Source organism: Crinia signifera, chromosome 19 (assembly GCF_055691185.1).
Source record: "Crinia signifera chromosome 19, ASM5569118v1, whole genome shotgun sequence".
Lineage (NCBI taxonomy): Eukaryota > Metazoa > Chordata > Amphibia > Anura > Myobatrachidae > Crinia > Crinia signifera.
In genome coordinates, this window is record NC_139226.1 from 22,353,097 (window position 1) to 22,370,760 (window position 17,664).

Consider the following 17,664-nt stretch of genomic DNA (forward strand, 5'->3'; position numbering starts at 1 on the left):
CACCTGCACCGCTGCCCGGTTACATCGACTGCCCCGCTCCCGGCCACATTGCCCACCGGACCGTCCATAAAGGTAATTGTGCACAGCGGTAGGTTGGGGGGGGGGGGTTTGGGTGACAGGGTTGTTCTCCCTCCACCTGCAAGGCTGTTCACTATCCCACCTCTGCTTTGCAAGTCAGTGGGACATCATGGAGCATAAAGGATGAATTTTAGTAGATATTACCTCTGCTCCTGATTTTTTTAGTGCACGTCCCTCTCTCCCTGTCTGTCTAGGGATCTTTGTCAAGGCTTCTTGACAAAGATTCCTAGAGGATTGAAATGCGTCGGCAGCAGGTCTACATGTGGACATGGTCTTCTATTTTCTACCACCCATGATCACACGAACATTAGGGCAATTGGGATCACTGTTGAGATTTGACTAAGTATTTGTTTTGTGTTTTGTCCCGTGGATTTTTTATTATGAACTTTTCTTACGTGAAGTTTTGATTTTTTAATCTGTTCATGAAGAACAATAAATGTGACTTTTATTGAATTGATATCCCACATCTGTTTTCAGCGCCGAATGTGCTCCCTTCCTTTTTATTTTTTTCACCTTAGATAATATACCTGTGTGAGTCTAGTTATATCATTCATGTAAAACCCTTTCCAGTCTGGATGGTAGTGATTGCTTTACAATATCTTTAACGTTTTGGCCTATTAAGACATAGAGGATGGGATTGATGCAGCTGTTGAAGTAAATCAGCCACAAAGAAATGTTCACTATTTTGAAATCTATAAAATAATAACCTCTTGCCACTATTGGTATAATGTGAAATGGAAAGGTACAGATGAAGAAACAGAGTATGACGGCAGTGATAATCTTATAGGGACGCTGTTTCCTCCTCGGTGTCTTCACTTTTCTAAGTTTAAAACAGATTAGACAATAACACATTAGAATCACAGAAAAGGGGACAATAAACATAAAGACAAATCTTGCGATGCTCACTTTCAAAACGTAATAAAATATGTCAAAGTCTATAATTATATGGGGAGAATTCAGGATGATGCTCAGCACCCAAACTATTGCAGAAATACAGCAAACTAATTTACGTGTTCTGTATGATTTCGACCAAAATGGCCACATTATAGAGACACAGCGATCAATACTCATGGCGGTTAAAAAATAGACACTAGCGCACATGGTCATAAACCATAAGAAATTAATGAGAAAATCAGTAATATAGTTTGAGTTTACAAATTTAAATGGGATAGACATACAACATATGAGGTCAGCTATGGCCAGGTTAAGGAACCACACGGCACTGACTGTCTTTAGCCGGAATCCAGCGATCCAGATAACCAAACTGTTCCCTACAGTTCCCAAAACACAAATGATACTGTAGGAAAGGATTGTCAAAATTTCATATATATGGGGGAAATTGTGGAAATGATCCGGTTCAGTCCCATTAGAGAACGTCTGATTGTCCGAGAGATCATATTGCACAGCAGATGGTGTCCTGAAAGCAAAATAGACCATAAACAGTGGTGTTATTAATGGTGTTCTGTGTTTAAATCAGTGGTTGCTCCAAAGGAGGGGCTCTAGCAGAGTTAAAAAAAGTGGAGTCGCACCAACTGCCACCAACTTCCCTTCCAACCTGATTCACTGGCAGTTGGTGTTTCTTCCCTATCTGTATTTTATACTGTAGTGCAACCCCTCCTCTGGTGCTGCCACTGGTTTACTGTAAATTGCAATGAAATTAAAAGCTTAATGGTGGCATCATAACAATAAGTTTATTTTACATAATTTGCATGTCACATATTATTTTACCTATCACAGTACAGCTTTATTCATGCCCAGTTCTTGCTTGCCTACCCTCCTTGAAGCTGTGGGAGGCAGACATTTTTTTCCGGTAGTCCCTCACAGCCTTGGAAGGGTAGGAGATTCTACCGTATCCATCCGCATCTTGCCCACTTTACATTGAAGTGGGCAGGATGAAAATAAATCCAGTAAAACCCAAGAGACAGTGCAATGGGGGTGGGGCAAAAAACTGCAATTACATAATTTAACACCACTCCCTATCTGTCGACTGGCAACTCATGGGATTTCACACCTTGGGGGTGGGGCCTGATTATATGACAGTACAGCCCACCCCCTAAAGTGACATCAAGCATCCCTCTCCAGGGATCTCCTGGAGAGAAGAAATTACAAGTATGTAAGTATATACTAGGGATGTGCCACTTTTCACGTTTTGGGTTTTGAGTTCTGATTACGTTCAGGTTTTGGGTTCTAATTTTTTTTTTTTTAAAGCATAAAAACTGCTAAAATCTGAGAATTATTGTGGTTCTTTTTTTGCTCTTACGCTATTATTTACCTCAATAACATTCATTTCTACTCATTTCCAGTCTATTCTGAACACCTCACATTATTGTTTTTAGGGCAAAAGGTTGCTCAGAGGTAGCTGTATAACTATGCTAAGCCACACAAGTGTGCGGCACAAACACGTGGCTCATCTAGGCATGGCACTGCAGCGGCAGACAGGGTGGCAGTTTGAAAAGCTAGGCCCCAAAAAGACCCCTATCTGGCTTGATCGTGTTTACCACAAGCCGAGACTCAGTGGGTGATTGGAGTTGGTCTGCGAGTGTGCTGTGCTGTGTATCAGTTTTTATAGGTTTAATATCTTATAAGACCACTATCTGGCTTGATTGAGTTGTTTACCACCAGTCAAGGAGCAGTGGGCGATTGGTGCAGCAATCAATTACTCTCAGCAGTGGGATTGGTCAGCTCTGTGATTGATTATAATTTATTATTACCACTGTCAAGAATGCAAACAGTTGTATGCTTTTAAGGACAAGTTCAGTTAACGACTGAACTTGTCCTTAGAGTTAATGACTCTAGGCAGTGGGATTAATAAATGGTGATGGCTTGATCGTGTTTACCACCAGCCGAGGATCAGTAGGCGATTGGTGTAGCCTTGAGTTGGTCTGCGAGTGTGCTGTGTACTGTATCTGTTTTTATCAGTTTAATATCTAAAAAGACCACTATCTGGCTTTATTGTGTTGTTCACACCCAGCCGAGGAGCAGTGGGCGATGCGGCAGAATTCTGCAGGCAGTGGCAGAAACGCTCCTGTCACAGGCTATCTTCCGATGGCGTCTGGTTGTGTGATGCAGGGTGAGAGCAGCATCGATGGATTCCCAGAATAATGCGGGCTGAGAGCGGCAGTGGCAGCCTCCCAGAATAATGCTGGGTGAGAGTGGCAGTGGAGGACTGCCAGAATAATGCAGGTTGAGAGCGGCAGTGGCGGACTCCCGGAATAATGCAGGGTGAGAGCGGCAATGGTGGACTCCCGGAATAATGCAGGGTGAGAGCGGCAGTGGCATACTCCCGGAATAATGCAGGCTGAGATCGGCAGTGGCGGACTCCTGGAATAATATAGGGAATACCATCTGCATTCAGTGTCTGTTACACAGTCATGTATCAATGATCTGTGATTAAGGTACAGTGCCTACATTAACTACACTGCAGAATGGCTTCCCGGAGACACCTGTAACACCCTATCTGAGCACAGTCGGCGACCAGCCGAGGAGCAGCGGGTGATTGTTGCAGCAATCAATTACTCTCATTAGTGGAATGCAAACAGTTTTATGCATTTAAAGACAAGTTCACTTATCACTGTCAATAAAGCAAACAGTTGTATGCGTTTAAATGACAAGTCTCACATATGAATGACTCTAAGCAGTAGGATTAATGAATGGTGATGCACTTATGTTGCAAAAATAAAACATGCATACTTTAACAAACCAAACATTTCAGCAACAGGGCCTACAAAACTGTGGCTGAAATGATTGGTTTGTTTGGGCCCCCACACAAAAAAAAAACAATTCATAATATCTCCCTGTATAAACTGGCTCTACAGCGACAAGATGTCAGCATCACTCGTCATCCTCCTCCTCCTCTGCTTCCTCGCCACCTTCAGTGTGTACTTCCTCATCTTCACAGATTATCACTTCATCCCCGCTGTACTCCACAATCACACGTCCCGTTATAATCTCTGGAGGCAATTCCTGGTCTTCATTGAATAATTGATAATTTCATCCCATGGACAACAACTGTCTTCTTTAGTAGGCAGAGATGTTTGCTGTGTTTTTAATGAGGGGGGAGTAGGAGGGCTTGCATGGTCATGTGTAGCTGAATCACCAGTCATAAATACAGGCCAGGGCCTTAAGCGTTCCTTGCCACTTTATGTTGTAAATAGCATATTGCCAATTTTACGTTTCTCCTCCAATGATTTGAATTTATTTTATCCTTTTACTCAACTTTGGCTTTTGGGATTTTACGTGCCCCGTACTTTCACACTAGACATTGCCCTTGGAAGACGACGTTGATGGCATCTCATCGTCTATGTCATCAGTACTACTTGCATTTGCAGCACATTCAGAAGTAAGAGGAAGCGGCCCTTCATCTTTCCCTAATTGATTATCCATATTTTGCATCTCCATTATTTTTGTGGAGTTTATTATTTTTGTGCAATATAATATTACACCACAGGACAACACCACTGGAGTGCAAGTATATATGGCAGTAGCTGCACCAATAGAGGGGTATTTATTTTATGTACGATTATATGGTACTCAATCAATTAGGCCCCACCAGAAAGATATACAGTATTCAATTACGCACCACCAAAAATATACGGTAGGCTATTTCTAATTACGCACCACCAAAAAGATATACGGTAGTCAATTACGCACCACCAAAAAAATATACGGTAGTCAATTACGCACCACCAAAAAATTATACGGTAGTCAAGTTATAATTATGCACCACCAGAAATATATATGGTAGTCAATTATGCACCACCAAAAAAATATACGGTAGTCAATTACGCACCACCAAAAAGTTATACGATAGTCAATTTATAATTACGCACCACCAGAAAGATATACGGTAGTCAATTATGCACCACCAAGAAATATATGGTAGTCAATTACGCACCACCAAACAATTATACGGTAGTCAATTTATAATTATGCACCACCAGAAAAATATACGGTAGTCTATTACACACCACCAAAAAAATATATACGGTAGTCAATTTATATTTATTCACCACCAGAAAGATATACGGTAGTCAATTAGCACCACCAAAAAAATATACAGTAGTCAATTATGCACCACCAAACAGTTATACGGTAGTCAATTTATAATTACGCCCCAACAGAAAGATATACGATAGTAAATTACGCACCACAAAAAAATTATACGGTAGTCAATTTATAATTACGCACCACCAGAAAAATATACGGTAGTCAATTACGCACCACCAAAAAATTATACGGTAGTCAATTTATAATTACGCACCGCCAGAAAGATAAATGGTAGTCAATTCACACCACCACAAATTATACGGTAGTCAATTTATAATTATGCACCACCAGAAAGATATACGGTAGTCAATTATGCACCACCAGAAAAATATACGGTAGTCAATTACGCACCACCAAAGAGATATTATATATAAGGCAGTATTATTAATATGAACCACCAGAGATATTACTTAAATTACAAGATGCACCAGTAGACTGTAAATTTATCAATATTTTTATTTATGTCAGACTCAGTAGTACAGTGAGTAGATGCACCAGCAGAGAATATGTACTAGTTATGTAAGGCTGTATACACCAGTATTATTAATTATACAGCAGATGCACAAGCAGACTGGTATACAAGTGGTTAAGATTAACCACTGCACACTGCAGTCTTATGCACAATGGCTGATACAGTATAAGGCTGTAAAAAAAAATACACCAGCAGGGGGGTATTATTAATTATACAGCAGATGCACAAGTAGCAGACTGGTATAGAAGTGGTTAATAAGTTTAACAGTGCTGCACACTGCAGTCATATACACATGTCTGATCCTGATGTATAAGCCAATGCTGTAAAAAATACACCAGCAGGGGGGTATTATTACAGCAGATGCACAAGCAGACTGGTATACAAGTGGTTAAATGATATACACGTTTTACAACAAGTGCACACTTCAAACATAAGCATATATGATTGAAGTGAGGGGCTGGTGCCTGGCAGCCAGCCCTTGCCATTGCAGCACAGTCACACCACTAGAGAGCAGACAGTGGCACTAGGCACTGGCAGTCGCCCCAGCAAAAAAAAATAAAACACAGCTCTTCTTAAGCCTAACCTAACTAACTAAAATCCGCACACAGAATATCCTACTCCTAACCAGCTCAAATCACGAGTGAGAAATGGCGCCGGATGCTCGTTCTTTATATAGAGTTCTGGATTTCACGAGAATCTGGCGCCGGGCAATGACGTTTTGCTCGCACGCCCGGATCCAAGTCAGATGGGAAGCTCTGAGCACCGCTCGGATCCGGGCTTGGGAGTCATTTCCAGAGAAGAATACACATTTCTGTTTTCTAAATTTCCCACTACCCCCACTTTCTATTTCCTTCCTAAAATCCATAAGTCACTCACTGCACCTCCTGGACGTCCCATTATCTCTGGTATCAATTCTCTCACTTCTAATCTATCTTTTTATGTTGATCACTTTTTACAGCCATATGTTATGCAACTGAGGTCATACATCAGAGATACAACAGACCTCCTAAACAAAATCCAAAATATCGTCTGGAAACCAACATATGCCTTTATGACCCTAGATGTCAGTGCACTATATACCAACATACCGCACGACCTAGGGTGAAAAGTGATAGAAAGGAGACTATCACAGGCCGATGTTGACCTCAGTTGCAAACATAGGCTGTTCATAATTGACTCTATCAAATTTATACTCACTCATAATTATTTTCTCTTTTCGGATCAATATTATCTTCAGGTGAATGGGACGGCCATGGGGACCAGGTTTGCACCCAGCCACGCCAACCTATACATGGGGGAGGTCGAGGACACCCATGTGTGGGGTGGCGGCTGGGGTGACAGACTGGTCTTCTATGGCCGTTACATTGATGGTCTTTTAATTGTTTGGGATGGGGACCTTCACTCTGCTTCACAATTTGTCACTCACATTAACAATAATTTGTTTAATTTAACCTTTACTCACACCTACGACACCCACACAATTAATTTTCTGGATCTGACTCTCCAATCCAGTAATGATCATATAGTATCCCAAAATTACATCAAGCCAGTTAATACCAATTCGTATTTTCATTATACCAGTGCCCACCATTTACCTTGGAAAAGAAATATTCCAAAGAGCCAATTTATGCGTCTCAAACGCAACTGTACCTGTGGCCAAATCTTTCAACGACAGGCTGACGACCTCAAACAATCATTTAGAGATAGGGGCTATCCCAACACACTGATTAATACATCTCTCGAGGAAGTTCAAAAAATGAACAGACAAGAGCTCCTCGTTAAGAGAGTCCCTAAAACACAACAATCTAAGGAGACTGAAGATATTACTTTTGTCTGTAAATTTAACAACCAAGCCCTTAAAATTAAGAAAATAATATCTCAAAACTACAGGATATTACAACAGGATAAAATTCTCAGTGAAATTCTTCCAAAAAATCCCAGGGTGGTTTATAGGAAAAACAGATCGCTCAAGTCACTATTGGCACCTAGCCATCTCAACATATCACAAAAAACTACAATAGATATAGATGGAACCAGCTGGTTAACAAAAAAACCAAACGGTTTCTTTAAATGCGGCAAGGGTCGATGCACGATGTGCCAACACATTTCCAGAAGGGTTAATACAATTAACTTACCCAATACAGATGAACAATATAACCTAAAATCATTCATGAACTGTAATTCTAATTACATCATTTATTTACTTCAATGTGGGTGCAATCTTCCATACATCGGACGTACGATTAGGCCCCTCCACGTCCGATTTATGGAGCACAGACGCAATATTATCAATAAAAACAATTTACATAGTGTCTCCCGACACTTCTCCAAAAACCATAATCATGACCCCTCCTCCCTAACAATAGTGGGCCTCGAAACAATTGAAAGAACACAAAGAGGGGGCGACAGATTTAATAAACTATGTAAACGAGAAGTGTATTGGATGCTAAAATTCAACTCCATGCACCCAGATGGGTTGAATGAAAGCATGGAGCTAAACTCAATAATCCAATGATATTAATATCAATATATGTAACCCCTTGTCCATATACATAACCCATAGTCTCAATATAATCAGTATAATAAATCTGGTTCCTCCCATCTTCCCTCCCTTCTCACTGTTAATTATCTCTGCGATTACTATGTTATAAATAATATAAATAAAAAACATAAAAATAAATAAAAATGTACTTTCTGCTTCTTTTATGTTGGAGTGTATGTCCCTTTAGCCGAGACCTCCCACACTACCCCAGCCTTTGCGCACCATGACGATTGGACTGGGATAGTGGCGGTTTATGACTATGTGACACGCACCCCACAGTCATTATGACATTTATCTAACATCTATGATAATCATTATACCATTAGCTATATGGGATTAATCACATCCCTGCAAAATAAATCATGCTCCATTTGAAAGAACTAACTAGAATGGAGGATCAACAAAATATCTTGTTTCTATTCTGTTTAATAACTAATATCTGGTCTCCACTACGATAAGACATTGTCCCTAAGTATTATTTTCATTATTTTTCGTTATCCAACATGTATTCCATATGATCCACCTGTGATTGGTTGTTGACACACATGTGACTGAACGTGGTTTCCTAGCAACACTGTTCAAAAACAATCTCCACGTGCTGAAATACTACTCAGTAAAGAACCACATTCATTGGTTCAAACAAGAACTTCCCTAACGAATGAGACGCGAACTACTTGACTACAACCACGTGACCTGTGATCTCACATGCCACGTGGCAAGCCCTGATTGGCCGGATGCACGCACGTGACCGGCCATTGACAGAATGAACAACTATGTATATCTGTATGCACCGCTGATCAAGCCCCCGCTCCATTGCAATAACATCGATGCAGATCGCGTCAGATGGGGGATAAGACTATGGGGAAGCAATATGCATTTACAGGTGCTAGATGTTTAACTAACTAAATCGTAACAAGACACACACCTCTACTTCCGGGTATGACGCGCATGTCATGTGATAGGTCACATGACACGCACACTGTGACACCATACAGATCTAAAATGTTTTCTATACATAATTTTATATGTTTTGATTTATATATTAAAGAATAAGCCAGCTCTGCCTTCTAGTAAGACATCATTTTATTAATATTATGAACGGTATCCTATATTGACTCTCACAATTGTACAGCTGTAATCACTCTATCAATTACTACTGGGGTATTTATACAGCCCAGCATAAGGACTCAGTTATATCCTGCTCCTGAAGAAGCTGGGTGTTTTAGACCAGGGAAACGCGTTGAGCCTTTTACCAAGTGGACGATTTCATCTCCAGCACATCGCCACAGCCCTAATATATCCACACAATCAAGACATCTCTCTGTGCATTTGCACCACCCCATCCGGACTCATTATCCGAGGCAGACACGGAAATCCTCCTATCCTCCAGGTTATACCATCTTTTCCACCAGAGACACCTAATTCAACATCTGGACTCTGTTGTTGGGATCGCCATTGGCCACCTGGTCATCTGCTATGATGGGACTACATCCTAAGATGTCTGTGTGGTAATATGCAAATTACATGCTTTATTCCTATTATCGAAATTGTGCTGTGAATTGAATGTCCACATGTATATTTATACATTTTACATTATTGTAACCCCCCTTTATGAAGTATAACTTCCATACGCTAATACAGCTTTTTAATTCTACTTTTAATAAACCATATTTTGTACAGGATACCGTTCCACAATTTTTGTTTCAACCCCTTTTCAGCCAGCGCTGGTACACATTTCTTCCATTTTTTCTACACTCTGAGGACCTGACAAGTCCTAGTACCAGCTGAAGTTAGTAGCGCACTGATCATCTCTCCCATGATTGAAGTGATGGGCTGGTGCCTGGCAGCCAGCCCTTGCCATTGCAGCACAGTCACACCACTAGAGAGCAGACAGTGGTACTAGGCATTGGCAGTCGCCCCAGCAAAAAAAAATAAAACACAGCTCTTCTTAAGCCTAACCTAACTAACTAAAATCCGCACACAGAACTCCTAACCAGCTCAAATCACGAGTGAGAAATGGCGCCGGATGCTCGTTCTTTATATAGAGTTCTGGATTTCACGAGAATCTGGCGCCGGGCAATGACGTTTTGCTCGCACGCCCGGATCCGAGTCAGATTGGAAGCTCTGAGCACCGCTCGGATTGATGAAGTTCGTGCGGGCTCGGATCTGGGAAATCCGAGCCCGCACATCTCTAGTATATACCAGAATAAACAATGATGCAGGTTTATATTTTGATGTATTTTAGAAAGTGCTGTTAGTAAATATTAAAGGATGATCCCACAACTACAGAATTACCTAGACTCTCCTTTAATCCATTAAATATGTTATATACATTCTTATTTCCTCCTCCAGAACTGCTAGGAGGCTCCCGAACATCAGGGGGAACTCCCCTCATCAGAAAAACAGGTAGGTTTACTGCACTACAATGATGCATTCACATCCATGCCCCACTTCCTCCTCCCCATTCCTCCCCTCCAGAAGGAGCAGCCATTGAGTTAGTAATTATGGTGATATATACAGATGGAGCCATGTACATCTAGCCAAGCCTCGGCACCCCAATCGCCAAGGCACTCCAGCGAATGTGATGGAAATGTTGATAATAAGGCATTGCAATTGAGTATGTCAGCACTATTGGACCGATGCTGGGACCCGGCCGGTGACGGGAGTACTTCACTCCTCCTCCTCCGGACCTACATCTCAGCTGTATTGTGTACTAAGAATTGTGCTGCTAATTGTTGCCTGTGCTCTGTTTCTGTTCCTCAGTTATGTTTATGTTTAGTTCTGTGTACCCTGGCTTGTTTTAATGTGTGCTTTACAGTATGTACGGCGCGGAGTACCACTTGTGGCACCTTATAAATAACATGTAATAATAATTATAAATACACAAAACAAAATTTGGGAACACTTTCATTCAAAAGGCCACACTTTATAAAATTAACTCCACGCCCACGTGGAGACTGGGGGTATGACGTGGATAGTGGGGATATCACCCATTATGTATTAGAACAGCTCCAACTACGTAAATGACGTAGTTTACGTAAATTACTTAGTTTGCGTAAGTTACGTCGTTTACGTAGTGTTAGGAACCGGCAGCGCCGCTCCCTGACTCACCTGTCAGCTGCTGCGCTGCAGGCGTCAGGACGGCGGCCATATTCCGGCGAGACTCGGGCTGGTGGGGACAGAAGCATCGGGTCGTTGCCTAGCAATGCCCCAAACCTCCGCCGCGCACACAGCAGCAGAGGGATGCGGCATCAGGCGTCACTTCCGCCTGAAGAGGCGGCGTTTTCAAATAAAAGCCGGCTCAGGGCTCTATCTGACGCCGGTTATAGCGTCTTGCCCTGCTAGAGCTCGTCGTGTTCCTGGTCCTGGTATCTGCTAAAAGACTCTCCTGTCCTGTCGGTCCCTTGCTGCAACTGTTCCTGGCTTCCGTGGGCATCCTCTGCTGCTGGATCCCGGAGTCCTTGGAAGTTTTGGAGGTCCCTGTCTGTGGCTGTCATTCCCAGGGGAGCCGAGAGAGGGGGGGGGAGCAGGTACTAATTACCCGGGCCCAGGCTTGCTGAAGGGGCCCCGCAGGGGCCCTGGTTCGACCCCTCCCTTCCCCCTCCGTCCCTCCCGGGTATCACCAGTAGCACACACTTCTACAGCATGTGCTGTTCTGACAGCAGGCTCAGCATGAGTGTCTCACTGACAGCGTGAGAGGTCATGCTGAGCCTGCTGTCAGCACAGCACATGCTGTAGGTGTGTGCTGCGTCTGAGATTACAGTTTTTAGAGTTTTCTTTTACCCACCTCTAAACATTTTGGGGGTGTGGCCTAAGTGTGGGAGGTGCCCACACCACACACCCTTAGGCCACACCCCCAAAATTTTACCAGGGCCCGGCATTCCTCTCGGCTGCCCTGGTCATTCCCCAGATAAGTCAGGGCTCACCCTGCAAATACCTCCTATTTTGTCTTTATCATACAGTATATAATCTTCTGAGCATTGTTGCCATTTGTCTTTATCATATATCATCTTCTGAGCATTGTTGCTATTTGTCTTTATCTTATATCATCTTCTGAGCATTGTTGCCATTTGTCTTTATCATATATAATCTTCTGAGCATTGTTGCTATTTGTCTTTATCATATATCATCTTCTGAGCATTGTTGCCATAGTGTACTGATTCTGTTAAATAACATCTTTTGAGCATTGTTGCCATTGTTTATATATATATAGATACACCATTACGCACTGTTACGTGCAAACCATCCAGATACCCTTTGGGAGTCCGGGGCCCCTTGCCTTGTGTGGGCTTAGGTAGCTGTCCTCTTGCTCTCCTCTGGCCTTGGTGGGTGTGTTGTCTCTCTCAAAGACCAGGTGGCATCGGGGTTGGAGCTGGACTAACCGGCTCCTTCGGACGCGGCTATTATTGGCAAAGCCTAGTTCCGCACACGTCTGCCAACCCCAGCTCAAAGCAACGGAGGTAGGGCAGGCAAGGTGGTCTCCGGACCCTTACACGTAGCCAGCATAGTGGTGTATTGGTATTCTCAATACACCACTACGCAAACTACGTAATGGGCGCCCTGCTAATACATAAGTACCTCAAATTCATATCAAGTCCTCTTTGTAAATTTGCAATCAGTTGTTGCTTGATTTCATTGATGGGATTACGTGAAAGCTCGCGATAGGTGTTAACAGCTGAGAGATGCCGCATCACTTCAACATGTAAGTCCTGTATGTCTTGAAGAACGATTGCCCTGCCTTTGTCTGCGGGATGAATAATTTAATTGGTATTATGTCTCAAAGTATCATGTGTGCTGCATACTTCCTTACGAATGGCAGACCGTGGCTGAGTAATTTGATTTCACTCTGAGGCATTCGGATGATAAATTGAAAATTTATATTTCTTGTTGGCTGGCGGACGTCTTGGGCATCCTCTGCCTTTGGTTTGGTACCCTCTGCGGGTAAAATTCCTTTTGTGCTGGTGGAAGGACCTCCTCTGCCACGTCTGGTGGTGAACCCTAAAGGGGTCTCATCGAGTTGGGTTCTGTCAGTTTCACTATTGGAGCTGAACACATCTTGGGAGGAATCAGATTGAAACCTTTTTTTTCTGATAAGGTTTATCTCTCCTAAAGAAAGGACATTTGCCACCCTCAGAGGGATCACCAGATAGCCAGTGGTATACTGTATAGCAATCATAGTTGCCCTGCACCTTTAATAGTTTTTCCTTTTTTAGGTGGATCAACTCGTTTATGCACAGCCATTTGGTTTTTTAAACGGTCAAGCCAAATTTACAAAACAGGGCATCAAATCGGCCAATAGTAGGACAATTGCATAAACGAAATCCACATGGGATCGTTTTAATTTTATACTAGTCACTCAAAGAGAGTGCATGCATACAAAAGTCTATTTCTATTTTCTTTAATCGTAATAAATTAGTATATAGGCAAAACTGAGAGTAAATTTAAAGAGTGGATGACAATGCCATCCGTCAAGCTCTGTCCTAGGGTAAAAGTGACCAAGCCTTCGCCTGACATTTCTAGGAGTGTAAACATCCACTAACTAGTTTGCATTATCGCATGATTGATTTTGTATTGGCCTCTTATACAGGAGGGAATTGGGGACTACAATTCCTTCAACGCGAGTCCAGGTGGATCCATCGAACAGATGTGATCGCACTGCGAGGATTAAATGAGCAGATTTTGTTCTCAGCTTTACACAAATAGCTATGCATATTCTTTATCGGTCAATGCTGATGAAAGTCATGAAATAGACACTGCTCAATATGTTTATGAAGAGAATCGTTATACCAGCCTTGCAGATCATAAGGAATTTCCCAATACAATGCCCACTCAGATATATGTAAGGCATACCTCATAACAGTCCCGATTACCGCGGGAATGTCCCGGTTTTCGGGGACATTCCCACATCCCTCCTGCGTCCGTCAGTGTCCCGCGGCGAGGGGGGGGGGCTGTTGGGAGTCCCCCTGTCAGCTGCTGAGCATGTGCATAGCATCTATTCCCGCAGCCAGGGGGCTGGGGGCATGCCCCTGTAGCGTCAAAACAGGGGCATGGCCTCGTTGGAGAACTGCGAGTGTAGGCCATGCCCCTTTAATTAGGCCACACCCCCAAAATCTTCATCGCGCCTGAGGCGCGCATCCATCTGTCCCTCCTCTGTCCCTTTGTGAGTTGGAAGGTATGTGTAAGGGGACGAAGACATCCCGGGCAGCAGCATACACCTCTACTGCCTGTTGTCGGCACAGTACATGCTGAAGGTGTGTGCTGCTGGGGGGGGGGGGGCATAGCCTCCTGCGATTAGCCTCCACCTCTAAACATTTTTGGGGCATTGCCTCCCAAGATTCCGTTGCGCTTTACAATTGTAAACAGAGATAAAACAAACTGGGTAACAACAGACAGACTTGGAGGTAAGAGGGCCCTGCTGCAAGCTTACAATCTCTAGGGATATAGGAGGGAAACACCAGGACAGGCACCAGTAATAACATAGCTTGTAGGTCCAGAAGGGAAGTTATATAATACATAAGTGCCTCAGAGGGTTATGTGGGTGATACCTAAATATGATAGGCTTGCCTGAAGAGGTTAGATTTCAGGGAACACTTGAAAGTTTGGAGGCTAGTGGAGAGTCTTATTGTGCGTGGAAGGGCATTCCATAGGATGGGAGCAGCCCGATGAAAGTCCTGTAATAGTGAATGGGAGCTAGTGATCCGTGCAGAAGAGAGATGCAGATCTTGTGTAGAGCGGAGTGGTCGAGATGGGAGATATTTTGTGATAAGAGTTTTATATATAAGCTGGTGCAGTATGGTTAATAGCTTTATATGAGAGTATAAGTGTTTTATATTGAATACGGTAATACACAGGTAACCAATGGAGGGACTGGCAGAGCGGATCAGCAGACAATGAGCGTCTTGCTAGGAAGATCAGCCTCGCAGCAGCATTTTGAATGGATTGCAGTGGTGAGAGTCTGTTCTTGGGAAGACCAGTTAGGAGACTATTGCAATAATCAATGCGGGATATAATGAGTGCATGGATAAGAGATTAAGTAATGTCTTGTGCGAGATAGGGTCGTATTTTGGATATGTTTTTTAAGATGCATGTAACAAGATTTTGAGACAGATTGAATGTGGGGAACAAAAGACAGTTCAGTGTCAAGGATGACACATAGGCAACAAGCTTGTGGGGTAGGGTTGATTGTCGAGTTGTCAACAGTGATGGAGATCTGAGGATGGTAACTGTTCGTGGCTGGTAGGAATATAAGTAATTCAGTTTTGGAAATATTGAGTTTGAGGTGGCGAGAATACATCCAAGATGAGATGGCAGAGCAGCATTCGGAGACTCGGGCCAAAACCACTGGTGATAACTCTGGGGTTGATAGATTGATTTGAGTATCATCCGCAAATAAATTATACTGAAATCCAAAAGAGCTGATGCGTTTTCCAAGAGATGAGGTATAGATTGAGAAAAGCAGAGGCCATACGACTGAGCCTTGCAGAACTCCATCTGACAGAGGATAGTGAAGAGGAGGTAGAGTCAGAGACGCAAACACTGAAAGATCGATCAGATAGGTAAGATGTGAATCAGGAAAGGGCTGTATTATTAATACCTAAGGAGTGCAGTGTTTGTATGAGAAGAGTATGATCAACAGTGTCAAACACAGCAGAAAGATCTAGAAGAATACATAGTGAGTAATGGTCTTTAGACTTGGCAGTTAGCAGATCATTCACCACTTTCGTCAGTGCTGTCTCAGTGGAGTGCTGGGAACGAAAGCCAGACTGAAGCTGTGAAACAAGGTGTGATAGTTAAGAAAGTGTGTGAGGCAAGAGTAGATAAGTCTCTTTAGTTGCTTGGAGAGGCATGGGAGCTGAAAGATAGGACGGTAGTTAGAGAGAGAGTTAGGGTCAGAATTGTGTTTTTTTCAGAATGGGAGTAATCACTGTATGTTTGAGCAGAGAATGAAAAGTGCCAGTAGCAAGAGAGAGAGGTTACAGATTTTAGTTAAGGTTGGGACAAGCACATGAGAGAGCGTTTTAATGACATGTGCAGGTATAGGATCAAGAGGAGAGGTAGTAGAGTAGGAGGATATAAGTAGTGTGTGAAGAAGAGTAGAATAGTGTGTTAAAATTACACAAGTGTTTATCTGAAAATGTCCTATTGGGTTTAGCATGAATAATTAATAATACTGATATTCACTTGGTGTGGGTTCATAATCAGTTATCTACTGCCATCATGTGGCTATATGATGTTAGTTCTGTTTTACAATTGGTTTCCAAACTTTTATTTGGTTATTACTGGCTATGAAGAGACCTATCCAAATGGGACCATCTGTCAAAGGTCCCCTCACATACAAGTCCTCAACCAGTTGCCTACCGAAAGTGGAGATGGGCAGGGTTCACGTGCCCCGCCGACAGGAAACTGGGATGCTCACACGTCCCAGTCAGATGGTGCACCGATTCGCCAGTGGGGGTGGTCTGACAAGCCCCAGTACTGAATGAGCGGCATTACACCTGTATGCTTAATTTGCCTTTACTGTATCCAACAGCAGCCATCTGAACAGGAGCACTACAAAAAATGAGATACTGATTCTGTACAAGCAATTAGGTAACAAACTGTAACACATACGTGTAGGAATAATCCATTGTCATTTTGTATAAGGTCCTATTCTCCGAAGAATGATTTATTGTCATATTATCCATAGGGGTCCTCATGATGCCTCTTCCACTGTAAACACAATTATAATATAATCAAATTAATAAATCTAAAAGGATCAGTGTAAATATCATATATATATATATATATATATATATATATATATATATATATATATGTATATAGGATACCACCGCACTCGCCATTCCTACGAATGGGATGAAAACAATATTTACCATTCCCAGGTTGGGGTGCAGTGGTGCTCTAATATATACTTTTACAGGGGCTCAACACTCACCATAATAAACTAACTCACTTTGTTTAATATAGAAATAATCAAATGAATAATAGGGTTTTAGTTTATGAATTGATCAATGCATTTGAGCCTGCAGCCCATCGCCAAGGGACCCCATTTCACTGCAAGTCCTACACTAACAACTGGTCTTTTAAGAACCTGGCAACTACTGACACATCGGGGGAAATTTACCAATATGAAAAACCTAGTTTTTCGTATTGGCATTTCCCCTACGACTGCAAACGACTGTTTCAGTCGTATGCAAAGTCGTGTTTCGGAGGGGAATGTACAAAGCAGTCGTATACGACTGCTTTGTAACCCACCAATGTCGTAGGAATTTGTATTAGCTGGCCATATATACGGCCGCTAATATGAATTCGTACAGGCAGTCTGCACGGATCAGTCAGATCCGTGCAGGCTGCAAGGTGTAAAAAAAATAGAAAAATAAAATTAAAAAAAAAAAAAAAACAGCGTGGGGTACCCCCCACAGCTGTAACCAGCACCAGGCTGAAGGAGCCGGGGCCGGTAATTAAAAATCAGGGAACCCGACAAATAGGGGTTCCCCGATTTTTAACAACCAGCCCCAGGCTCCAG

General features: G+C 42.6%; 1 protein-coding gene across 1 annotated transcript; it reads right to left on the minus strand.

Annotated features, from left to right (window-relative positions):
- Positions 1–347: 347 nt before the first annotated feature.
- On the minus strand, positions 348–16,843 carry LOC146041747 (C3a anaphylatoxin chemotactic receptor-like). The gene is made up of 2 exons (XM_083161653.1): positions 16,749–16,843; positions 348–1,495 (listed from the first exon to the last, which is right to left on the minus strand). Exons 1-2 carry the CDS (start codon positions 16,832–16,834, stop codon positions 625–627), a joined length of 957 nt encoding a protein of 318 aa, XP_083017779.1. The 5' UTR covers positions 16,835–16,843; the 3' UTR covers positions 348–624.
- Between the last annotated feature and the right edge of the window lie 821 nt (positions 16,844–17,664).

Coding starts and splice junctions, on each gene's coding strand:
- LOC146041747 (XM_083161653.1), bottom strand. CDS start 16,834: ATGAGGACCCCTATGGATAATATGACAATAAATCATTCTTCGGAGAAT. Junction 1,496..16,748: donor ACAATGGATTATTCCTACAC/GTATGTGTTACA, acceptor TTTTGCTTTCAG/GACACCATCTGCTGTGCAAT.